The sequence below is a fragment of the Typopeltis vanoorti genome, chromosome 8, assembly GCF_054136105.1.
Source record: "Typopeltis vanoorti isolate ZY-2024b chromosome 8, IOZ_Tvanoo_1.0, whole genome shotgun sequence".
NCBI classification, from domain to species: domain Eukaryota; kingdom Metazoa; phylum Arthropoda; class Arachnida; order Uropygi; family Thelyphonidae; genus Typopeltis; species Typopeltis vanoorti.
Window position 1 is genome coordinate 99,907,435 of NC_143556.1, and position 27,511 is coordinate 99,934,945.

Below are 27,511 nucleotides of genomic sequence, written 5' to 3' on the forward strand. Positions count from 1 at the left end.
TCTTAGAATATAGCTTTCACGTTTAGGGTAATGTAATAAAAATCAGCCTAAAGATTCTTGATGCTGTCCAGAAGAGGTTAATGCAGTCACTTGATGACTCACACAAATTGTCATCCATGATCTCGGTGATAGCCTGTCATATCTTTTTTTCATGGTTGCATCCATTAGTATTGATTCTTCCCCACTTGATGTCCAGTAGTTTTCCAGTTACCTCTAAACTAATAATGAGGAGTGACTGCTCAGTATTTCAGTCTGCAGATCCACCAAACTTCCTTCCTTCATTCCATCTAATTATAATCTATGGAGCATTTTTCTGTACTAAATGTATATCCTAAAGACTTGCTCTCCAAGTGAATTGGCAAATAACTTCATGATTGGATTTTTACTTTGACAGAATGGCTGAGAGATCATGTAATGTGCAGTTTCCATGTTAGAGATAATAGATTATCTCTAGCATGGCTAACACAAAATTATGCTAAACTTGCATAATATTGAAATCAGAAAATGTTCCACATGCAAGCATGCAGATTTCAGGGAAAGAGTTGAACACTGCACATTGCTTGATAGAAATGGTGCATTAATGAATGCACAGCTCTTCTGCTATAATGTTTGTGGTTTTGTCATCCAAGTTCAGAACAGTCGCAGTCTGTATTTTACACCAGTAAAAATAACTCAGAGTTGATGGGTCCCATACTTTAATATGGTAATGTTTGCTATTTTAGGTGTCATAGGAGAAAGAAAAAACAAAACTTGACAATAATGCATTAACCAAAATGTAATAAAAAACGATGCTTTTGCACTGCACAGTTCTACATGATGAATTCAAATTTAAAATGCGTGCGCCGACTGGAACATGAATCTCCACAAAAACATTCAACACCAAGACTCATAGTCTGGATTTCCATGGTGCTCAGAACTCTGCATTCAGTGTGTCAGCTGAGGAATGCTGGTTTTTACATATTATAATTCATAGCGCTCTACATTCACATTTATTGAGTGTAGTTGTCCACTGTAGGTAGTGGCACTTGCAATTGCTCCCTGTGCCTCGCAGTATGATACTGCTGATTGTGTTGACCTGGAATGATCCGATTTGCCAATCACATAGGCCTGCAACATGGTATCTTACTACAATGCCTCTTTCAAACTCTGTTAGTTCCCCTCTTGCAGCCATTTCACCCAGCCACAGGGAGCAATGATATTCCTCCAATTTATACATGCTATAAACATGTGGCTTGTTTATATTGAATGACATAGTGCGATTCATTGAATTAAAATGAATCGCACTAAAAAAAAAAAAATTAGCCTAAAAAGTCTCAAAAAAGAGTAATCGATTTTTAAAATCACCTAGGAACTTTTTGCTCACTCTGTATAAATACCTGTGGAACATGATTTTGGTTTCCTCACTAACACATGGTCAACAGGACTCTTCTACATTCACTTACAATCACCATCTTCAAATTCCTGACATGTACACCCCTTGAGGGTACATGTCTGGAATTCGATGATAGTAGTATTGTCAGGATATGATAGTACTACATGAAACTTACATCATTACTAACTTCCTATTTACAATTTTCCTCTAAATCAATCTGTTATCTGTCAAGACTTCAACATTATCAGATCTATATTTCTGTCTTCTAAGGCAGCGCTTCCCAAACTGTGGGCCACGGCCACGCTTGGGGGCCATGAAATAATGAAAACAAATTTAAAATGTTTTAAGACTAAGTAGATTTTATTTAATCTTAAAAGAAACATATTTAATTTTTATTATTTATTTCTTTTTTGTTCTTTTTTATATTTTAATGGAGAAATCACACATTGGTGTTGGTTCACAAATTTTGCTTCCTGCGTATTTCGGCACTTAATCAATATTAGTAAATATATGCTTATTCATATAAGTTTCATTTCAAAGGTATTAATAAGAAACACAAGATTACACATACAAAAGCTTGAGTATAAATTGTATTGAATATAAATACAATAAATATTACAATATTATTTATTATTATTACGGGCAACTCCAAGGAGTCCTTAGACTCATCGAGGAAGGCCCTAACATCATGTCAAGAACAACTATTCAACATTCACAGAGTATCTATCATACTGCGCCTAAAACTCATTCACAGTCATGACACCCACCCACAACAGACTCTGGCAGCTTATTCCACTCATTTACCACTCTCAGAGTAAAAAACCTAGCTCTGACACCTTTGCTAACCACTCTCTTGCCCAGTTTCCATGAATGGCCCCTAGTCCTTCCACCACCAGTCCTGTTCTCAAAAATATCTTCTGAATTAATTTTATAGAAACCCTTCAGTAATTTGAATGTTTCAATCATGTCACCCTTCTTCTGAATACCAACCAATTTCTGCAACCCAGAAATCTTCAACCTGTTCTTGTAAGATTCATTCCATAGACCTGCTATCATCTTGGTCACTCGTCTCTGGATCCTCTCCACCTCCTCCCCATCAAGAAGAAACCCTAGCACCCAAATCTTGGCGCAATAGTCTAGTGGGGTCTTATCAAGGCTTGATACAGAGGAACAATAACTTGCTTATCTGTGATTTGATGAGGCTGATTTAGCCACTTTTGCAATGTGGCCCCTAAACTTCAACTCCCTATCCACCAACACTCCCAAATCCCTGGCCTCGTCAATCTCCTGGAGTACAGTTCCACTCATGTGGTATATTGCTGCTAATCTTTTCACCTTACATTTTGTAAGGTGAAAAGATTACATTTTGCCACATTAAATTGACATCCATTCTCCTTAGCCCAGTCCTCCAAACTATCCAAATCATCCTGCAAAATTTTGACATCCTGTGCATTCACTATTGCTCTATCCAACTTTGCATCATCAGCAAACAAATAAACAGTTCCTCTCAGATCCTTTCCTATATCGTTAATGGACAAATTAAACAGTAGTGGTCCAAGAACAGAACCTGCGGCACACTACTAGTCACAGGCCGTCTTTTGGACTCTACTCCTGAATAAACTAATCTCTGATATCTCTCCATCAACCACCCTCCTATCCATCTCACCAACCCTATATCCATCCCCCATATGCTGCAGTTTACTGATTAGAATTCCATGTGGTATCCTGTCAAAGGCCTTAGCAAGGTCCAGTAGAATCACTGTAAACCCATTACCCTTATCCAGTTCAGCCGTCACTGTGTTATAAAACATGAGCAAGTTACTGAGGCATGATCTACCCTTCACAAAACCATACAGTATCCCATTTTCATCTATCCAATCCTGTATTTTCCTCTTGACTGTTTTCTCCAAAACCTTGACAACGATTTCTGATATGCTGATTGGTCGGTAATTTATAACAGCAGTCTTGGAACCTCCTTTATGCAGTGGAACTATTTTCCCCTCTTTCCACCCCTCTCAGGACTAACCCAGACTTGAGACTCAAATTAAACAAAATGGTCAAGGGCACTGACAATTCTTTAGCCACTTCATGTACGACACAAGCTATACCATCCAATCCCACAGATGTATTGACATTGTGGTTTTGTAATAGACTATTCACCTCTACTTCATTCACCACAATTTCTGTATAAGCTATTGGTTCATTCATTCCTGCAATGTCATCACCTGGATGATATATTCTTGAAAAGTGCTCACTCAGTAATTCCAGTATATCAACTGATTCGGTTACCTCCCTACCATCGGCATTCTTTAAAATCATTCTGCCATATACATTTTTTCTTTTACTTGCAACATATCGAAAAAACTGTTTGGGATTGTCTTTAGCCTGCATGGCTAATTTTCTTTCATAATCCGCTTTTGCTTTTCTTACCACACTCGTTACCCTTCTGGCCTGCACTTTATACTGTTCATGTGCCTGCAGGTCACCTTTTTCCTTAAATTCCCTCCACAGTTGTTTCTTTTTTTGCAGCTCAAGCTTAATGGTGTTATTCATCCATTTAACCCCTGCTTGATTTACTATTCAGATTCTAGGTATACAGTCAGCCATTGCCTCCTGCAAACATTCCTTAACCGCCTTCCATGCACTATCAACATCCAGCCTTGCAATTTTACATGCCATGGCACTGAACCAAGCAATCTCCTAAGCATGTCATACTTACCAGCACAGTAATTCCACATGTATCCTTTCTTAATTGAAAATTCCCCACATTTAGCCACCTCCCAGGTCAAGACCCTATGATCACTCTCACCAATTGTCTGTATTACGATTTTTTTTTTTCACTGGGGGCCATAAAATATTTTAATTTTTCCAAAGGGGGGCCTTGGCATCCATAAGTTTGTGAAACACCGTTCTAAGGTACTCTTTACTGTATCAAACTCAGTTTGCATCCCTTAATTTATACTTAATTTGAGAAGGAGGGAGTCAATTAAGGGTTAAAAATAAATTACTAGCAGGTGGTTTCTCATCCATTGATGCCAAGGCCCCCCTTTGGAAAAATTAAAATATTTTATGGCCCCCAGTGAAAAAAAAAAAATCGTAATACAGACAATTGGTGAGAGTGATCATAGGGTCTTGACCTGGGAGGTGGCTAAATGTGGGGAATTTTCAATTAAGAAAGGATACATGTGGAATTACTGTGCTGGTAAGTATGACATGCTTAGGAGATTGCTTGGTTATAGTATATTTGAGTCCTCACCTTCTTACTGTTTCCTGTGCACTTTACCAAAACAGTTCTTTAACAAAATGTTGTTATGAAATATGGAAACAACCCAGCCCCACTTTAAGCTCACTATTGCAAACAGTAAAAGCACAATAGTAAACTGAATTTCCTTACAAATGTCACAATCCACATCATAAATTCTAGCTGTTGGGAATGTTGCTGTGGGAAATAAAACTAGAAAATGAAAAAAAACTGAGAACTGTAGCTGAGGTCAGTAAACAATGCTGAAATGATGAGGAATAGAAAAAGAACTAGTAGGAAATTGGTGGGAAACAGAACAAAGAAAATGCCAGGAAATCTGTATTGATGAACAGTATCATAATAGACTAAAGGAAATGGCAGGGAATCATACATAAATGCAGATAATAATGAGAGGCACATAAGAGTATGAAATTATAAAAATGAAAATCCACAAATGGCATTTAAATTTCAAAAGTTTAGTGATGTCACTTATTATTGTCACCTAATGAAAACTACTTAACATGTATTGGTGTAATTAATAATGAACTAGATATGTATTTACTATACCATTCAAATCAAAAATAACTTAGGCAGTCATTCAACCGTATAGTATATTTAAATATCTTTACATGATTTTAAGGTTAGTTTAGTTAATTAAAATTGGAATAAAAGATGTGTAAAGATATTATATCGATAAGATTCTCTTTGTCAAAATGATATTCTATTTGTAAGATTAACAATTTAGCAGCACTTGTATTTTGTTATTAATAGATACTAGCAAGGCCATAAGCGTGGCTATGCCTTACTGTTTGTCATCAATGGAAATAGTTTGCTACTTCATAGCAACAAGAAGGATTGGCAAGATATACATACCATGTTAGAATTAACATATTTGTAGATGTTTCTTATGCTGACCATTTGAAACAGATATTAAGTATAGAAAAGAGGCATCGTCTTGTATCTTGCCATTACTGAATTATTCCTCCTTGTTTGTGATACCCATATGTTGTGGCATTGATATTGTTAATGCTCTTGCAAGTCACTGAGAATACAGTATATGCTACTGTGATATGAAGCGAACAACTGATGCATGCAAGAGAAAGAGTAGTCAGAGAGATATGTTGCGAAGAGAAACTGATATAGAAGAAGGAAAGGGAGTTTTGTAGGAATGAATGAATGATTTTCTCTGGAATCCTTACTGAGAAGTTAATGTATCTTTGCTGTTCAGAATTTGTTTGTCATTAAAGATGTGGTGCTGGAGGGGGGGGGGGTCCTCTCTGTTTATGGAACACTGGAACTCAGCTGTCAAGTAAAATCACAAACGTGCCAAAATAGTTGTATTTCTATTTCATTACTGGATAGTTCAAGCTTCTGAAATAAACTTAATGTTTTTGGTACCTTTTTTAAATAGAAACATAATATGCTTGCAGTAAGGCATGTGTGAAGATATAGTTATGAGTTGTCATTTTCTAGTGTTATTGTGAGCAAAGAAATTTGTTGCTGCTGTTTCCCTTAGAGAACTGAAGGATTAATGAGGAATGAGTTTCTTCTGTTGTCTGTTTGATTAAGACTGAAATATGTTAATTTCTACCTCTGCAGACATTTTGTAATTAATGCTAGAATAGATTTGATCTAAAGTTTTAAGGTTATAAGTGTGTGTGAGAGAGTGAATAGAAAGGTCACTGTAGTTTTGTTTTAATATAATTTAACTTTATTTGTTTATATACATATATACAAACTCGTCATCTAGAAGAAGAACAAATCCAACATCAGAATAATTGATGATAGGAACCATTGATATAAGGAGTATTAATGGAAAGGAAGTCAAACTTGCAGAAGAACTATGTGGACATAATTGGCATTCTTCTTCTTTAGCACTACAGCCTCATGTAGAGCCCTGGCCTCCCATTTTTATTTCATAACTCACTACGAGGTGGGGTCGTTACCCCCCCCCCCCCATACACACGCTCTCAACTATGTGTAATTATCTGTGAAGCATTATTGTGTTCTTAAGGCTGGTTTGCTTGCTTTGCGGGAGGAAAAACTCCAGATAACTGGGGGTTTTCATCCTTGCGTCTTTTTTTTTAGCTCCTCACATCAGCTACGAGAATCGAACACAGGACACTCCTTTCCCAGGCATAGTTTCCCTGGAACAGTTAGTAGAGAAATTCTTCTGTATTTCTCACATTCAGCTTTATTCCTTTATATATGTTTTTTTTTTTTTAAATTAAATGACTGGATACCAAGGGATAAAAGTAAAATATAGTTTATTAGCACAACTAGTTTCGTCTTTTAACAGACTTCTTCAGGTGCATAAAAAAAAAAAAGAGAAAACCAAGCAATAAACTTGAAGGAATAAACTCTAAACAAACAAAGCGTTAGCATACACAGTTCAGTATTAAAGCATTGGCATTTGGACATTTAAAACTGTTCTCTGGATAACCTCATTGTTGAGCGTACACATGCGTTCAGAATCTCGTGAACGCCAAAGTTGGATAGCAGCACAACGACAGTCTGATAGGTTATAACTAAGGTTGTTATTAAGATGTATAGGATTAAGGATGATTTCTTTAGATTCCATTATCCTTCATTCTAGTTCATCATAGCAATGAAAGATACTTGATCTGTCCCATAGAACTGAATGGAGGAGGTTTTCTTCATTAGTGTTAGTAAGAAAACAGAACGTGGTTTGACAGAGCACTAGCCAATGTTCTGCTATATGTAACGACCCTCTTGTGTTCTTCAATATGTAACTCAATGGACTTCTAAGTCTGACCAAAATATGGTTTATCATAATTACACCAGATCTGGTAGACGCCAGGATATTTAAGGTTGTCATACCTTGGTTTGGGTCGGCTCAGTAAGGAACGGAGTTTAGGAAGGGGGGTGAATAACATCTTGATGTTGTATTTCTTAAGAACTTTGGCCAATTTGGGTGAAACAGTGCTGATATATGGTGGAGAAATATGACCTTTTATACTATTGTCATTTATACTTTTATCACTATGGCATGGGAGAGGATTTAAAGTAATTTATTAATTGTTTTCTTGGAATAACCATTCTGTTGGAAAGTAGTACAAAGAAATTTAAGCTCTTTGTTAATCTGCTCTTCATAAAGAAGGGAGCGAGCACAATTTCTGTTTTCTGCTAACACTAATGAAGAAAACCTCCTCCATTCAGTTCTATGGAACAGATCAAATAATATCTTTCGTTGCTATGATGAACTAGAAAGAAGGATAATGGAATCTAAAGAAATCATCCTTAATCCTATACATCTTAATAACAACCTTAGTTATTATAACCTATCAGACTATCATTGTGCTGCTATCCAACTTTGACTAGATTCACAAGATTCTGAACACATGTGCACACCCAACAATGAGGTTATCCAGGGAACAGTTTCAAATGTCCAAACGCCAATGCTTTAATACTGGACACTGTATGCTAACGCTTTATTTGCTTAGAGTTTATTCCTTCAAGTTTTTTGCTTGGTTTTCCTTTTTTTATGCACCTGAAGAAGTCTGTTAAAAGACGAAAATAGTTGTGCTAATAAATTATATTTTACTTTTATCCCTCAGTATCCAGTCATTTAATTTTTAAAAAACATGTCACTCCACCAAGTAAACCAGTCATGCCACACACACACACACACTATGACAGATCTACTCCAATCAGCTAGAATTGTCCGCGCAGTTAGCTAAGTAGTTACGTGCTCTGCAACCATATGCAAATAGGGACAGGTAAGATTTATGCAAGCATACTTGAAAAGATACTGAGAAAAATTTTGGAAGAGAATCTTGAGAGAACAGCATGCACTGTGTTCAGGCTAAATATTGGCTGTCAAGATCAGATTTTCACTTATAACAAATAGTTGAGAAATCATGTAATATAACAAGGATTTGTACTTTAGTTTTGTAAATCTGGAAAAAGGCATACACAGAGGTGCTAAAAGAAAAGCATTTTCAACATGTTGCAATTATATGGGATAAATGGGACATTATACAGAGCAATGCATTGTTTATATTTAACTTGTAAGTTGGTAATTCGAATTGAAGAAAATACAGTAAGATAATTTGGTGTAAAATTAGGTGTAAGACAAGGATGCACATTATCTCCACTCTTATTGATCATCTATATGGATCACATTAAAGAAAAATTGTATTAGTTTTGATATTAGAATTGGAGATGCCAAACTTAGCATCTTTGCTTTATGCAGATGATATACTCCTAAACACATCTAGCACAAGTCTCCAAGATTCTCTAATTGCATAAGAGATTAACAAATTTGGCATGAAAATTAGCAATAAAAAGACCAAAAATTGTGAAAAACCAGCAAGAACATAGAAAACTTCAGCTGCACGTTCAATGTAGAACTTACAGAACAAGTAAAATATTTCAGCTATTTAGGTACAGTTTTTAGCAAATTAAATTTGGAAATAGATAACAGAATAAGTAAAGTATGGTGAGGAGCCAGGTGAATAACTTTGCATGGTTTAAAAGAGAAATTAGCCAAAACACTAAACTAGCAGTATACAAGGCTGTATTCAAATAAGTTTTATGTTATGATCTGAGAGTTGAGTTAGAAATAAAGCACTTGATCATAAGCTTAGGAGACAGCTTGGAGCTATAGAATGAAATGAGGAGCTGAGTGGTAAGGAAATATATGCTGCTTGGGACCTGACAAAGAAATATTTTAACAGCATCAATGTGTGAATGTATTCTGAAGGTCAAAAAGCTGAATAAAGTAGATATAAAATGGATGAATGAGGGGGCTTAAACAAGATTGGAAAAAAGTCACATGGTGCGATTAGTCATGGTACACCTTGTTCTGTACCGATGGTGGGCAGAAAGTTTGGTGGAGCCCCATGAAGCAGTGAACCCATCTTGCCTTGTAAACGCAAAACTCAAGGTTCTGGAGATTGTATCATGATATGGAACATTTTCTGTTGGTACAGAACATGTCCTGATATTGCTGGAGGGTTGGGTGTCCTCCAAGAAATATCTGAACTTTGTTGCCAATCAAGTCCATTCTGCAATGTTGACTTTTTATCTAGCAGGTAATGGTTATTCATGGATGACAATGCTACTGCTCATTGTGCAAGAATTGTTCAGTGACGTCTGTCATCTTTTCTGGCTACCACAAAGCCTGGATTTGAACCCCATTATGTATGTATGGAACATGTTAGAAAAACAGATTTGGACAAAGTCCTCTTCCATCAAATCTGAGCCAGTTAAAGGACTGTCTAGTGAATGCCTGGTATGTTGTGCATGTAGTTGCAATCCAACACTGTGGGGAATATGCCAAACTGCATATGTGCTGTTCATTAGTTTGTTATTTTTATGGCGCAAAGACATCAAGGGTTATACTGTGCTAGGACATAGGTTAAAGCAGTATATTTGAATCGAATCTCACCAGGGGCATAGTGAGATTCGAACTTGCAGCTTCTTGGTTGGAGAGCAAATATGCTAACCACTCGGCCAACCAGACTGGCACATATATGCTGTAATTCAAGCTAAACGAGGTCCAACATGGTATTAAATAAACATTTCTAATTCAGTCGCCAGTATGTGTACTTCCAGTATTGTGATACTCTTGTGACTGTAGTATTTGTATATACCGAGGGCTTCACTTTATAACTTCAGAATGATGCTAGTTTGGCTGTAAAGAGGAAAACTTAAATAATGGTGTTTTTGTTTTATTTATTTATTTTTTTTTTTATCCCTGAAGTAAAAATAGAAAAAATTGTGTGGATTGAGCATTTAGGAAATTTTCTGTGGGTTCTCTGTTGCTAAGTGATTCAAGCCTACCATGTGGATCATTGAAGGAATACAAACTTGCATGTCCTGCCAGTTCTCATTTAGCCATACAGTGAATTTAATGTGTAAATAAGTTTACTATTTCAATTATGATTTTCATTGGCATTATTATAGGTGAATTAAACCTCGGTTCATAATAAAGTGTGCATAAAGTCTTGCATATTTGTCAAGTAAAAAAAAAAAAAAAAAATTTTTTTTTTTCGGTGCTTAAGGGTTAAAGCTGTATAACTGAGAGGAGACCTCCACATGGCCTGTAAGGGAATGCGGAGAACCGACCAGGACTTCTGACCTAATATCCAATCCTCACCTTCTCGTGGTACACCCTGTTGGGTATCTACTTGGATACTGAACGAACGAGGATGGGCTGGCAATTTGGGATTTGGCCGACCAAATTGTATCCTTATTGGTTAAACCAAAATAAAAAATGATGGTACAACATGACAAATTTTCATGCCGGCTGGGGCGTCGCCCGGTTAAACAAGGCCCCCATTGTTTCACCAGGGAACTAGGGCGAACAGCAAAAAGTCAGCTACTGGAACAAATCTGAAAACAAACTCCAACTCAACATCACCAGAGTTAAAGATCGGTACTATCAACGTAAGAAGCCTGAATTGCAAAGAAATGGAGCTAGCTGAGGAATTAGATAAGTACCAGATCGACATAATAGGGGTGACTGAAACAAAAAAGACCAAAACTGGTGAGATCTTTCTGAGCAATAAATACAAAATGTTATATTCAGGCAATGACAATCAAGGAAAAGAAGGAGTAGCCATAGTATTCAACACAAAATACGAGGCTAATCTTCTTGAATGGCAGTCAGTCTCAAGTAGAGTAATGTGGGCAAATATGAGAATGGGGAACTGGACAATGAGACTTATTTGTGCCTATGGTCCCACAGAAGGTTCTACTAAGGTAGAAGTGGAGGAATTTTTTGACGCTTTAGAAAAAGCAACTGACACAATGAAAAAGGAAAAGTTGGTCCTTGTTGGGGATCTAAATAGCAGAGTAGGAAATGATTGTGAGACATACAAAAATATTTTCGGAAATTTTTGAGAAAAGAGTAAAGCTAATAATAATGGCAAATATCTGTTGGATTTCTGCTCAGGACATGGACTGGTTATTACTAACACCATGTTCCAACATAAAAATGTGCACAAATTCACATGGAGAGAAGAGGCTAGGAATAAGAAAAGTCTCATTGACTATGTTATTGTTGATAGTGATGTTTTCTCCCTGGTACAGGACACCAGAGTGTACAGAGGATTTGAAATTGGAAGTGATCACTATTTAGTCTTGAGCAGGATAAAATTGAATTTCATATTGAAAAGAATAACATGTAAGAAAGTTTTAAAGCGAATAAAAGTTGAGCAGCTCTCAGATGTGAACTGTAGACTAAAATACAGAAAGATTATTGAAAAGAAAATGAAAGAGTTTTAGAACAGGAATCAAACCTTGGAGATTCAGTGGCAAACTGAATGGTGAGGTTGTGTGCAAGGATAAAAAAATCAGAACTCCCTGGTGGACACAGGAAGTTAAAGAGGCAGTGAAGGAAAAGAAGAAAGCATATCAAAAGTTCCTGGCAAATAAGTCAGCTTTTACTCTTACAGAATACAGAGACAAATGTAAGAAAGCTAAACAGTGTGTAAAACTAGCTAAACAAAACTCATGGGAGGACTTTGGCAAGAATATAGAAAATAAATATCAAGAAGGTGGCAAAATATTCTGGAGGTTGTTGAAGAAGCTTTGGAATGGAGGAAAGAGTGCTGTAAAAGGAGTTAGAGATGATAAAGGTGACATGAAAACAGGAGAAAAAGATATCCTTGAAGTATGGAGTAATTACTTTGAAAAACTGCTAAATGAAACAAGCAGTGATGACAGCACAGTGATAAAAAACACTGACCAGGCATGCAGTCAGGAATACATATCCATACTTGAAGTAGAAAAAGCCATCAAAGGCTTGAAATGTGGAAAGGCAGCAGGAATAGATGATATTCGACCAGAAATGCTGAAGTATGGTGGTATAAAAGTCTTACAGTGGCTGCACTGCATAGTTCAGGAAGCCTGGACAGAGGGCCGAATTCCCGATGATTGGAGTAGAGTTCTCATAGTACCCATATATAAAAAAGGAAATAAAACTGCATGTGAGAATTACAGAGGTATTTCCCTACTGAGTGTTCCTGGCAAGATCTATGCAAGTATACTTGAGAAACGGTTGAGAAGAATTGTGGAAGAAAAGCTTGGTGAAGAACAAGCTGCATTTAGGCCAAATAGAGGGTTGTCAGGATCAGATCTTCACTTTACGACAAATAGTCGAGAAAGCATGGGAATATAACAAAGATCTGTATTTAAGTTTTGTCGATTTGGAAAAGGCATATGACAAGGTGCCAAGAGAGAAGCTATTCAATACGCTGCAGTTATATGGTGTCAATGGGGCATTATATCAAGCAATACTTAGTCTGTATTTGAGTTGTAAGTCAGCAGTTAGAATTGAACAAAGTACAGGAAGATGGTTTAATGTTAAATCTGGTGTGAGACAAGGATGTACATTATCCCCTCTGTTATTCATTATCTATATGGATCATTATGAAGGAAAGTAGTATTAAACCTGATATCAAAATTGGAGATGTTAATGTCAGCTCTTTGCTTTATGCGGATGATGTTATACTTCTAAATGAATCTGCTACAAGTCTGCAAGATTCTTTGACTAAATTCAGTTGCTGTTGTAATAGATATGGTATGAAGGTCAGCAATAAAAAGACAAAGACAATAGGCAGAATCATTGAAAATGTCAACTGTGTTGTGAATGGAAAACCTGTGGAACAAGTAAAACATTTCAGCTCCTTAGGCACGATTTTTACTGAAGATGGTAAATTAAATATAGAAATAGACAACAGAATCAGCAAAGCTGGTATGGTGGGAAGTCAATTGAATAAATTCATATGGAATAAGAGAGAAATTAGTCGTAACACTAAATTAGCTGTATACAAGACAGTGTTCAAACCAGTTAACTTATGGATCTGAGAGCTGGGTCAGAAGTAAAGCACTTGACCAAAGACTAGAGACCGCAGATATGAGAGTCCTGAGAAAGATTATAGGCGTGAACAGATGGCATCAATGGCAATATCATATTAAAAATGAGGATATTAGGAAAGAACTTGACATTGTCAGCATCCAGGAATGCATTAGCAGAGCTAATCTCAGGTGGTATGGTCATTTAAATAGAATGGGAGAAAAAAGATTAGCAAAACAAGTGTTCTCTGCCAAGTTGGCAGGAAAACGACCCAAAGGAAGACCAAGATATAGGTGGATTGATATGGTACAAAGTGCCTTAGACGATAGAAATATAAGATCTGATAATGTTGGAGTCTTGACAAGTAACCGACTAATTTGGAGGAAAATTGTAGATAGGAAGTTAGTAATGATGTAATTTTTTCATGTAGTACTGTCATATCCTGTACACCCCTTGAGGGTACATGGCAGGAATTTGATGATGATGAAAAAAAAAAATTAAAAAAAGTTAAGATGCCTAGCAGTAGTGAAAGCCCCAATGAATATGGCAAAATGAAGTCATTAAAATCCATAAGATTCAAAGAAATATGAAATGGAGGTTAAAAGAAAGATGAAGAGTTGGTTTTATTTTGCATTTCTGTTTTATTTATATACAATAGTAAATATAAACATGTTTTCTGTTGGGATGCTTAACGGTCTAAGCTGTATAACTGAGAGACCTCCACATAGCCTTTAAAGGAATGCGGAGAACCGACCAGGGCTTCTGATCTAATGTCCTCACCTTCTCATGATGCACCCTGTTAGGTATCTACCTGGATACTGAATGAACAAGGATGGGCTGGCAATTTGGGATTTAGCCGCCCAAATTGTATTCTTATTGGCTTAAACCAAAATACAAAATGATGGTACAATATGAAGAATTCCATGCGGGCTGTGGCGTCACCCAGTTAAACAAGGCCACCGTTGTTTTTGCCAGGGGAACCAGGGCAAACAGCAAAAAGTCAGCTACTGGAAAAAATCTGAAGCAAACCCCAACTTAACAATACCAGAGTTAAAGATCGGTACTATCAACATAAGAAGCCTGAATGGCAAAGAAATTGAGCTAGCTGAGGAATTAGATAAGTACCAGATCGACATAATAGGGGTGACTGAAACAAAAAAGACAAAAACTGGAGATCTTTCTGAGCAATAAATACAAAATGTTATATTCAGGCAATCACAATCAAGGAAAAGAAGGAGTACTATAGTATTCAACACTAAATACGAGGTTGATCTTCTTGAATGGCAGGCAGACTCAAGTAGAGTGATGCAGGCAGATATCAGAATGGGGAATTGGACAATGAGACTTATTTATGCCTATGGTCCCACAGTAGGTTCTAAAGTAGAAGTGGAGGAGTTTTTTGAGGCTTTAAGAGAAAGCAACTGACACAATGAAAAAGAAAAGTTTGGTCCTTGTTGGTGATCTAAATAGCAGAGTAGGAAATGATTATGAGACATACAAAAATATTTTGGAAAAATTTGGAGAAAAGTGCAAAGCTAATAATAATGGCAAGTACCTGTTGGATTTCTGCTCAGGACATGGACTGGTTATTACTGACACCATGTTCCAACATAAAAATGTGCACAAATTCACAAGGAGAGAAGTGGCAAGAAATAAGAATTTGTGCACATTTTTATGTTGAAACATGGGGTTAGTAATAACTAGTCCATGTCCTGAGCAGAAATCCAACGAGTATTTGCTATTATTATTAGCTTTGCTGTTTTCTCCAAATTTTCCAAAAATATTTTGTATATTTGACAATCATTTCCTACTCTGCTATTTAGATCCCCAACAAGGACCAACTTTTCCTTTTTCATTGTGTCAGTTGCTTTCTCTAAAGCCTGAAAAAATTCCTCCACTTCTACCTTAGTAGAAACTTCTGTGGGACCATAGGCACAAATAAGTCTCATTGTCCAATTCCACATTCTGATATTTGCCCACATTACTCTACTCGAGACTGCCTGCAATTCAAGAATATTAGCCTCGTATTTTGTGTTGAATACTATGGCTACTCCTTCTTTTCCTTGATTGTCATTTCCTGAATTTAACATTTTGTATTTATTGCTGAGAAAGATCTCACCGGTTTTTGTCTTTTTTTGTTTCAGTCACCCCTATTATGTCGATCTGGTACTTATCTAATTCCTCATCTAGCTCAATTTCTTTGCCATTCAGGCTTCTTATGTTGATAGTACTGATCTTTAACTCTGGTGACGTTCAGTTGGGGTGTGTTTTCAGATTTGTTCCAGTTGCTGACTTTTCGCTGTTCACCCTGGTTCCCTGGAAAAAACAACGGTGGCCCTGTTTAACCGGGCGACACCCCAGCCGGCATGAAATATTGTTATGTTGTACCATCGTTTTGTATTTTGGTTTAAGCATCCTCATTCGTTCAGTATCAAACTAGATACCCAACAGGATGCACCACTAGAAGGTAGGGATTGGACATTAGGCCAGAAGCCCTGGTCGTTTCTCTGCATTTCTTTAAAGGCTGTGTGGAGGTCTCCTCTCAGTTATACAGCTTTGACCCTTAAGCACCCATATCCAACTTAATACTACTCTGGAAGCAGTAGCGATTTGCCTCTCCGTGGGATTTCTTATTACAGTATGTTCAATTTATTTACCACCAAATGTTGAGGTAAATGAAATTGATCTTGATAACTTTATCTTACAACTGCCTGAACCCATGCTTTTAATCGCAACTTCATTGGTAACGATACTCTGTTAGGTAGCACCAATGCTAATAGCTGAGGTCATTAATATTAATGACCTTTCCCTTTTGAATAATAGACTCAATACTTTCTTCTATTTGCCTACCTGCTCATATTCTGCAATTGAGCTTACATTCTGCTCCTCTTCCATTCTTTCAAAGGTTGGTCGATTGGTAGAGCCTCTGCTACTGATGGCTCAGTTAAGTAAGTTTGAGCGCAGTTAGTAGTTGGAAGGGGACCAATCATTCGATGCTGTTGGCACACTCTCCCTTGATGAGTCTTTGGACTTCCTGGAGGTGTCAAATAATAATAATAATAATAATAATAATATATAGTGATCACTTTCCTGTTCTTTGTACAATGTCTGCACAGGAACATATTCGTCCACATGGATGCCATATGGAAAATGGACCAGGCACTGGAACACTTTTATTATCTTGCAAAGTTTAATGCTGATACAGTCAGTCAAATGCCTATCAATGAAACATTAAAGTATATAACATTGTTCAACAGCAACAGCCTCCATCCCAAAGACATCATCTCAATTTCCACTGTATCCAAAGCCTTGGTAGAACCCAGAATGCCAGACATCCACAAGAAGATCAACATAGAGCATGTGGTATATTTTGTAGATATCCCCACCACATCAAACATAATAGCTTGCTTGTAAGAATGCTCAAGCCAAAGCACGTTATGTAAGATGTCAGAGTCAAAAACAATCATGCATCCAATTTACTGCATCAATTAATTAAATGACCAGTTCAAAAATTGTATGGGTAAAATCCAGAAAACGAAATGTAGATATAGAACACATCATTTGTCTACCTTAGAACATAATGGAAGTGTTATTGCTGATCCCAAAGCTATTGCAGACACTTTGGGAGAAAATTTTGTCAGAATCTCAGTGACAACTTCATATCCTAATACTGAAAGAGTAGCAAGAGAAAGAAAGAAAGGCTAAATTTTTCTACAAATGGGAGCCATACAATCAGCCATTTGTTAAGGAGGAACTAAAAAGCTCTTCTACTATCTCACCCTAGTGCAGTAAGGCTTGATGATATTCATTATGAAATGATAAAACATCTATCATCATCTTCTGTGGATCTCTTTCTCTTAATATACAACAGAATACTTGCAGATAAAGGGTTTTCGGATTCTTACTCATAAGTGAGTGAGAATTTTTGGATTTGCATTCATAAGTCAGTTGTCATTGTTATCCTAAAACCAGGAAAGAATCCAACACAAGCAAATAATTATTGACATATTGCTCTGACCAACTGTCTTTGTAAGATACTAGAGAAAATTGTTAATGCCAGACCTCTCTGGTATTTAGAAAGCAACGATTTTCTCTCCAGTACACAGTGTGGTTCCTCCATAGACATTGTTCAACTCTAGATCATTTGGTTCATTTAGAAACCTGTATAAGAGATGCATTTCTGAAGCAAGAACATCTTGTTTCAGTTTTCTTTGACATGGAAAAAAGTTTGACTCAGCCTGGGGATTGCATACTTCCCACTCTGACTTGGAAAGTTTGCCTTCAAGAACAGGGTGTTCTCTAAGGTTCTGTCTTAAGTGGGACATTTTTTGCTATTAAGGTAACTCATTCACTGAACAGTTTTCTCCCACTGTAGGCAATGCTCTATACTGTCACTCATAAAATGATGGTAATTGAAAGACAGCTTCAGCAAGCACTTGATTCTCTCTCTCTCTCTCTCTCTCTCTCTCTCTCTCTCTCTCTCTCTCTCTGGGGACTCTTAGTGATAGGTTCAGGTTTTTAGTAGAAAAAAGTGTATATATACACTTCTGTCGAAATTGTAATCTTCACTCAGATCCTGAATTAAGAATGGGACAAACTATTATTCCAGTAGCAACCAAAGCCAAGTTCTTAGGACTGATCTTTTGCAGAAAACTTACATTTCTAGCACACATTCGTCAACTAAGAGAAAAGTGCAAGAGAGAGTGTTGAACCTCCTTTGCACTCTATCCTCTACTCAGTGCTGATTGATCTTCATTGCTCCATCTATCATGCACTTATACGTTCAAAGCTGGATTATGGGTCTCAAGTCTATGGTTCTGCAAGACAGAGTAACCTGTGATAGTTGGATTCCATCCATCATCAGGGTATAGGTATATGGATAGCTACTGGTGCCTTTCACACATCACCCACTCAGTCTTTATGTTGAAGCAAATGAACTAGCTCTATCACTTAGACAGAAACAGTTGTCTCTTAATTATATCCTAAAGATAGTCTCTCCCAGATCATCCTACATGGACTAGTCTGTTTTCTCTGTGTTGGGAAGGTCATCTCTCTCTCTCTCTCTCTCTCTCTCTCACACACACACACTTCAGACTATCATATGTCCTTTTAGTATGCATGTTAAAGAGACTGCAAGCTGTTGGTATGAATGTTGACAACATTGCTTACACTAAACATAACAGTATCCCTCCATGACAGGTTTGTACTCCATCTGTCTACCTGCAATTGTTTAATGCACATAGAGCAGCCCCACTCTTTCTCACTATGCCCATCTATACTGATGGTTCAAGAACCTGATACATCTGTTGGCTGTGCTGCTGTGTTTCCTGACATTATCTCCAACCAGATCTCACCTGATTGCAACAATTATGCAGCAGAGTTGCATGCCCCATTCAGCTTACACTTATGCATATAAAAGAAAACTGCTACCAAAAGTGTATAATTTATACAGACTCATTGAGCTCTTTACAGGCTATCTCCTCTCCTCTCCTATGTATAATCCACATCTAGTGCTATATGAGTTATACAAAATGAAAATCCATAATTTTGATGTTCAGTTCTACTGGATTCCCAGTCACATTGGAATTAAGAGAAATGATGCTGCAGCTGCTAAATCAGCTCATTCTTTCTCCATGTGCTGTTTGACAGTACCATATACAGACTACAGATGGTTTGTAGGATGAAAGCTAATTGCTCGATGGCAGTCATCATGGCAGGAAGCATTGACTAACAAATTATATGACATTAAGCCTGGAATTAAGCATTGACATTCTAGTCAACATATAAAGAGAAGAGAGGAAGTTGTTCTTGCTAGGCTCCACATAGGTCATGGTCATCTTACACGTTCTTATTTACTGAGGGATGATGTCCCTCCCACGTGTGTGAAAAATGCAATACATGTCTCACTATTTGTCATATTCTGGTGGATTGCCAGCACTACACGAGAGAGGAATGAAAGTTTTACCTATCTAGCCAAGCCATATACACTCAGGCAGATTGCATGATGTTTTTAACTTTTTACAAAGAATTAATTTGTGCAAACACATTTGATTGTAAATTTGTTTATATATAAATACTGCATTGCTTAACTTAATTTGTATGCATGCATATTGTATAATAATTCCTTTTTGACTATTTATGTACTGCTGTATTTTATCTATATGTAGATACTACATTCCTAGGCTTGGTTTTTGTCCATGCATTTTGTTTATTAATTTGTACTTTTGACTATTTATGCACTGATCTTGTGTGTTGCTGTGACCTCTACAGTAATTTTGTTTATATGCAGATGTTGCATTGTGCAACTTAATTTTTGTACATGCATATTGTTTACAATTTTCTTTGACCATTTATGTATAGCTGTAACCTTTACTATGGCACAGTATGACCTTTGTTGTTTTTGTGCCAAATAAACTATAAACCAAACCAAACAGATGGTATCTATGGCAGAATCATATTAAAAATGAAGGTATTATGCGAGGGAACGAGACATTGTTTATATTCAATAATATGTGAGCAGGACTAATCTAAGGTGATATGGTCATTAAACATAATGGGATTGGAAATGTTAGCAAAACAGGTGTTTGATGTCCAGATGGCAGGAAGACCCAAAGTCTAGGTGGATTGATCCAGTCAGAAGTGCCTTTGAAAAATGAAATGTTAGATATAATATTGGAATGCTGACAAGTAATAGACTAATTTAGAGGAAAACTGTTGATAGGAGATTAATAATAAGGTAAACATAATCATGTAGCCATCATAGTATCCTGAACACTGTTTGAGGATACATATCAGGAAATTGATGATATATATATATATATATATATATCATCATCAAATTGCTGGCATGTACCCTCGAGAGGTGTACAGGATATGATAGTATTACATGGAAAAACATCACCACTAACTTCCTATCTACAATTTTCCTCCAAATCAATCTGCTACCTGTTAAGACTCCAACATTATCAGATCTTATATTTCTGTCTTCTAAGGCACTTTTTACTGTATAAATCCACCTATATCTTGGTCTTCCTCTGGGTCTTTTTCCTGTCAACCTGGCAGAGAATACTTATTTTGCTAATCTTTCCTCTCCCATTCTGATATTTAAAGAAAATTGGTTTTCGAGCATGCAGCAAAGTGAAACACCTAATATATAGGCCTGTGGAGAACCTATAAGATTAGAGGCAAAGATATTTACACTGAATAGCACAGTGCAACAGAATGAAGTTGCAACTGTTTCAATTTGCACAAGTCATGAGGATTCAGATATTAAAAAGGATCTTGCACAGGTAGCTTGCATTAGTCAGCTTAATGGAAGAGGTAAAGTGAGTAGTGCAGCTGATGCAAAAATTCGGCTTCCTACTTGGACAAAGCAACTGTGCCACTCCTTGCCCTTAGATCAATTGATGCAGGCCAGCTGTTCATTGCTTGTACCCTTTTATCTTGAATTGGAGGTAGCTAATTATAAAGTTATCTGATTGCGGAAATTTAGATTTGCAATATTTACTTTAATATAACCTTGAATATGGTGCACATTAAGTGTCACTTATTTAAGTAACAGACAATAAGTAACATTAATTTAAGGGTAGCGCAACATTTTGGAATATAAACACTAATGCTGGATTTTATTTTCATATGTCCACCATTATTGTTTGCAATTGTTCTTTTTTCTGTTGTCATTTTTCTACTTTATGTATAGTTCAAAGAGAACTATACATAAAGCAGAAAAATTTACTCCTTTGTTCTGTTACTCCTTATGTTTTGTTCTATTTCCCACCATTTATTTTGTTTTCTGGGAATAGTGGGTGAAATAAGTCCCCCTTTATACACTATAGCAAACTATTTCTGTGGTCTGTAGAGTTTTCCTGTGGTTAACGTCTGGTGTAGCAAGTAACCACCACTATGTTATAATAAATACTTGTGGGATGATAATTTTAGATTTGGATAGCCAAATAATGTCCTCTGTATTGGCTTTAAACCACATGCAAGTATAATGTTACTACATCAGATGTTATGAAGATTGGGACATTTGAATGAAGTACCACTTTCCTCTCCATTCTGTTTTCATCAGAGAACCATGCAAATGTTGAAAAGTCAACAACTGGAACATCCCCAGAAAAAGAGAAATTACAGAAATACTGTAATTTCTCTTCTCAGTTGTAATAATTGGTATTAATGAGACAAGACTAAAACTGGCAAAATACTTCAGATTTCGAAATACCCGAGTTATTGATTACTGTAGTAAAGTATACTCTCGAAGCAGATCCATTAGCTTTCTGAATACTGAGCTGGAACTACTTGACTTTGAAGGGATAAAAGCAGATGAATTAAAGGTATTAAAACTATTGCAAGAGTTTGATTCATAAAGCAGTGGGATTAGATAAGATATTAGCAAGTATGTTGAAGGGATGCACAAAAAAATTATCACTGCCTTTGATTTGGTTATTCAACTTGAGAGTACACAAGCCCTGTTCCTTATATAATGAAATTATATAAAGCTAGGACTAGCACAAAGACAACCATTTATAGACCAATCAGTATCTCTGGAGTTGTCATTAAGATGTTGAGAAGGCTGATTAAGATCTATATCCAGAGGTGGGTAGATAGTACCTTACTTTTCTATAGAGAACAAATATGGCTTTGTAAAAGATAGATTTTGCTTTAGCAATTTGCTGATCTTTAATAATAAGAGTGGCTGCAGAAGGGAATGAATATACCACAATACTTTTAGTTTTTGCCATGGTATTTGATGGATTCCACACTGGTGGTGATTATACAAACTCAAAGGAATGTGTATGCAAACAAGGCGTGTGACATGAACAGCTGATTGTGAGGGTCCAAGTAAACATTGAAGTACCACAATGTTCTGTACTTGGGCATATTGTTATTTAACTTTATGCTAATGACAGTGGAATTTATCTGAGTAGTAATATGTAATTATTTTTGCTGATGCATTTCTGCTAAGTTAGGAAGGCTGATAGGGGATGTTTTCAATATGACTTATTGCAAACTAATTTAGACTGATTCTGTGAGCAAATATCCTCAGTCCAAAACACATACCCTTGTCTTAATATTGCTGAATTCAAGGGCATGTGTTTTGGAATGAGGATATTTGCAATTAGGGTATTATGATAATCTGCTACAAGTGGTCAATCAAGCTCAAGACATAGAAAGTTTTTTAACTTGGGTATATTATGTATTAAAGATACCAAGTATTTTATATAAACTTGGTTTTAATCCTATTTCCCAAGTAAGCAAACAGACAAGTCAAGTTTGTGCCTGCACGTAGTGCAAGTCTGAGGCAACTCGTGGTAAAGGTGAAGTAAGCTCCGATCACTTTCCTTAGAATTTTCCCCTAATGCAAAGCACACATCCCCCCTTGCAGAGATGTATGATGCTATGCATTAAAGGCAAGGTTTATTATTCAGACCGGTTTCAACCTTTATTGATTTCTCGTCAGTGGGAGCCAGACCTAAGAATGCCAAGGTTGAAGTAATACAGAGCGTATGAATTTTACCTAAACAAGTTGCCACAAGGTGCTTTGACCTTATTAAATAATATCTCAGGATGAGAGATAGATGTAGAAAGTTTTTTAACTTGGGTATATTATGTATTAAAGAGACCAAGTTAGGTCTGGCTCCCACTGACGAGACCTCAATAAAGGTCAAAACCAGTCTGGGTAGTGCCTTTAATGCATAGCATCATACATCTCCACAAGGGGATGTGCTTTGCATTAGGGGAAAATTCTAAGGAAAGTGATCAGAGCTTACTCCACCTTTACCACGAGTTGCCTCAGACTTGCACTACGTGCAGACACAAACTTGACTTGTCTGTTTGCTTACTTGGAAAATAGGATTAAAACTAAGTTTATATAAAATTACTTGGTATCTTTAATACAAGCTCAAGACCTTGGGATGATTGCAGTTCGTTTAGGTGAAATTTTCTAAAGAGAAATTTTCATCACATCAGATGCCTGCAATATTAAAAAGTACACTAGCTTTTAGTAATTAAGAAGTTATTCTTTCACTGTATAATGCTTAGATAAGCATCTTGATTACTTTGTGCAGATATAGTCACCTGTATTCAGAAGAAATGTTGAAACAGATGCAAATAAACATTATATCCCCATAAGTTATGAGGAAACACTGAGTGAATGTAGGCTTCAAAATTTGAGTAGTAAACAAAAGGTGATAGAGATTGGTAAGGGGATTTTTCAATTTTTCACAGATAAGATTTTACATCTCATAGTAGGCTTGAAAAACTGAGTAATCTCAGTTAAGAAGCATCACATGAGGTTCAGGTTCTTTTCATGTGGTGAAATGACTTTGTGATGTATGTTGCAAGTGCCTTGGTGAATGCTTTTAAAGAACTGATATTTTAGTTGTTCTGTGACCTGGATTGGGTCTCTTCCTTGATTACCTGGAGGGGCCTGTATAATAATGATTTTTAGGAAGTATACTTTAAGTGAGTAAAGATAAACTCACACATTAATGTAACGATGGATGATTGAGCAAGAAATAACAATTGAACTGTTAGTGTTTAGTGAAATTCGAATATCTGGAACGGTAAAGTTGGGAAAATATCCCTTTTAAGAGCAACTTTATTTCATTAAGTTGCGTTCAGAACCATATTATAATTTGCTGGCAAAAACAAAAATTGATTGTAAAAGCAGAGCAGTTCTAAAAACAAAACAGAAGAATACACCATTCAAAACTCTTGGCAAATTTTGAAAAATGATTGCATTAACTTCTCTACCAGTAGTAACATCTAAAGTAAATAAAATTTATGTAAATTAGATTTATTCACCATAATTGCATATGTTTCTGTTAATGTGCATGGACAAATTTTATATTTTTAAGTATTCACTTAAATATTTACTTAGATTGAAATATTTGGTTATGTACTTTATTAATGAATTTTCTTGTCTGCATGTGATATTTCTTGTGACAATTTATATCGTGCATATGTTCTCTTTCTCTCTCTCTCTCTTTGTGTATATTAATTGCTATATGTGATCATTGCAGATACATTTTATTATGCGGCTATCCTCCATTTTATGGACGCTGTGGTAGTGATTGTGGCTGGGAAAGGGGAGAATTTTGTCAGGCTTGCCAGGTTTGTGTTTTTTTTTAATACTATGTTTTTGCAAAAAAAAAATCCTAATTTTCTTTTTATTTTCAAGATACAGAACTTTGTTTTTCACTGATGATTGCATGGAATATTTTCTAACTGAGGCTGAGTGAATTCAAATATTATTGTGTCAGAGATATTACTACGATAAACTGCTTTCAGTTACCTGTCATTAATTTACCTTGGACCTAAATATGTCAAATTGAAATAGTTTTTGTAGGTTTCTGTGATGGTGTAATCATTAATAGAACTTCTTGTTATGTTCCATATCCTCTTATTTTAAAATAGAATGACCTGTTTCTCTAGAATTGTTACCAGGATCTTATTAGCAAAATAAAATTAGCATGATTAAACCTAGATGCACTCAGTGTTCCATTTCATTATCAATAAATCCAAAGGGTCTTTTGTAAGGATGAAATGTAATAAGCTTGCTTCCTGCTCAACTGACTGTCAAAACAGTGCAATTGAAGACAAAGAAATGTAATTTAAGCAAATAGTCAAAAACACTTCTAAGGACAAAGACAAAAAAAGTAGGAATATAATAATATACCATAAAAAACAAAAGTTTATTATACCATAATTAGTTATTACTAAATCACTTTAGGAATTGACAAAGTAGATAGTAATATAACTTAAATTACACTTTAATAAATATTTTCGATATTTCAGCAATGTCACGTTGCCATCTTCAAAAGGAACTTACAAAAAAGGCACATGCACGTAGGCATTACAACACAGTAACTGAAGTGATGAAGCTATTGTTCTCCTAAAAGTCCTGATGGTGCCCCCTAGCAGGCTAAGGAGGTGTTCTTGACCGTTGGGCTGAAGGTATGCTCATGTAAGCATCCCAAATTTGGGGCAGTCTCATACAACCAACTTTGTTGAGGTTTGGAGAGTTTCTTAGGGCTGAGGCTGATACCATAAATAGTCCTTCTTTGACAAAGGACTATTTACAAATTGACAAAGCAGATAGTAATATAACTTAAATTACACTTTAATGAATATTTTCGATATTTCAGCAACGTCACGTTGCCATCTTCAAAAGGAACTTACAAAAAAGGCACATGCACGTAGGCATTACAACACAGTAACTGAAGTGATGAAGCTATTGTTCTCCTAAAAGTCCTGATGGTGCCCCCTAGCAGGCTAAGGAGGTGTTCTTGACCGTTGGGCTGAAGGTATGCTCATGTAAGCATCCCAAATTTGGGGCAGTCTCATACAACCAAATTTGTTGAGGTTTGGAGAGTTTCTTAGGGCTGAGGCTGATACCATAAATAGTCCTTCGAATTTGTATTAGCTATGATGTATTACTGTAGCTTTCTTCCACCGTATTCTGTGGCATGTATCCAGCGCATGGTCTGTAAGACCAGAGTGGCCGTACTTGTGAAACCGGGTGTAGTCCTTATGTTCCGAAATTCTGATATTCGCTGTCCTGCCTGTTTGGCCTGTTTGGCCAAAGTAAGACAATTTACAGCTGCAAGGGACCTGGTATACACCAGGTAGGTCTAGGGGAAGTGGTTGGTCTTTAGTGGAGCAGATAAGGGATGCCAGTTTTCTGTATGGTCTGTAACAGGAGGTCGAGTCATGTTTTTTAAGATTTTGGTAATTTTTTCCGAGGTGCCTCAGATGTAGGGAATGGTGATGGATTTAGAGTAATTCTTGTTATTGAAGGGGGGGAGTTGTTGGTTTCAATATTTTTTGGATTTTTTTTGTGGGGGGGGGGGAGTAGCCATTGGCTGAGAGAGTGTTGAGGATGTGATTTAGTTCAGTGTTTAGGGCCTTGTCATTAGAACAGATTAGTTTAGCCCTGTTATATAGTGTTTTCATCACTTCATATTGTTGTGGGGGGGGGGGAGATTGTTGGTGAATGTACCTGCCTGTATGGGTGGGTTTTCTATAGACTGAGAAAACCAAGGTTCCATCAGGCTGGCAGGTGACTAGTGTATTTAGGAAAGGGAGGCTGTTGTTTTCTTCTTTTTCCAGAGTGAACTTGATTCTGGGTGTTGGTTATTTAAGTGTGTTAAGAAGGAGAGGAGTGTATCAGCGCCATGTGGCCAAATAGTGAACACATCATCAACGTAGCGAAGCCATATGGTTGGTTTTTGTGGGGCAGAGGCTAAGGCGTTTTCTTCAAAAGTCTCCATAAAGAAATTGGCTAAGGGTGGGGAGAGTGGTGAACCCATGGCTGTCCCCTATATTTGTTTGTAGAATTTTCCCTGCCAAACGAAATAGCCTGAGTTCGTTGTGAACTGAAATAGGGCTAAGATATCAGGAGAAAATTTAGCTTGGATTAGCTCTAAAGTTTCCTTGAGTGAGACATTTGTGAATAAGGAGGAGACGTCGATGCTGACCATTATGTCAGTATGTTGGAGTGTAAGATTTTCTATGCTGGCTTTGAAGTGGGCTGAGTTTTTTATGTGTGATGGTGTGTTGCCAGTTTAGTATGTGAGCGCGTTGGCTAAATGTTTAGCTAATTTATATGTGGGGGAATCAATGCCATCCACTATGAGACTTGATTTAGTAATGCATAACCAATGTATAAGCTTGTCTAAGAGAAATGCCATCATCCAGAGAGATGCCATCACACTGAATGCCCGCCAATACTGTAAAATGAAGTTGAAGTTATCTAGACAATTAAATCGTCTCACGTTCCTAAAACGCTGCCAGGATACTCAGGTAATCCCAAATTGTGTAAAATTCAAGCACCGTTTTGTTTCACAAAAAGCTCTCCGTATCTATAACCAGCCAGCTACGCTTTGCTTTGGCAACAAATCACTGTCACGCAGATTCTCTTAGCTGACATTAACAAAGCTATTGGTGCTCTTGAAGAAGAGCTTTCTGCACTTTAAATCACGAACTTTGGTCAATTTTACATGATGTCTTGTTTACCACAGCAGACAAAAAATTTGAAAAAATACAAGCTCCACAGATCAAAAAATTC

At 36.6% G+C, this 27,511-nt stretch overlaps 1 protein-coding gene across 1 annotated transcript in view; it reads left to right on the forward strand.

Annotated features, from left to right (window-relative positions):
- LOC150104224 (MAP kinase-interacting serine/threonine-protein kinase 1-like) overlaps window positions 1-27,511 on the forward strand; it is a 136,654-nt gene that overhangs the window by 92,321 nt on the left and 16,822 nt on the right. Inside the window, exon 10 of the mRNA XM_090396237.1 lies at window positions 24,465-24,555. Coding sequence (XP_090252363.1) covers window positions 24,465-24,555 — 91 coding nt within the window. The remainder of the gene's footprint in view (window positions 1-24,464; window positions 24,556-27,511) is intronic.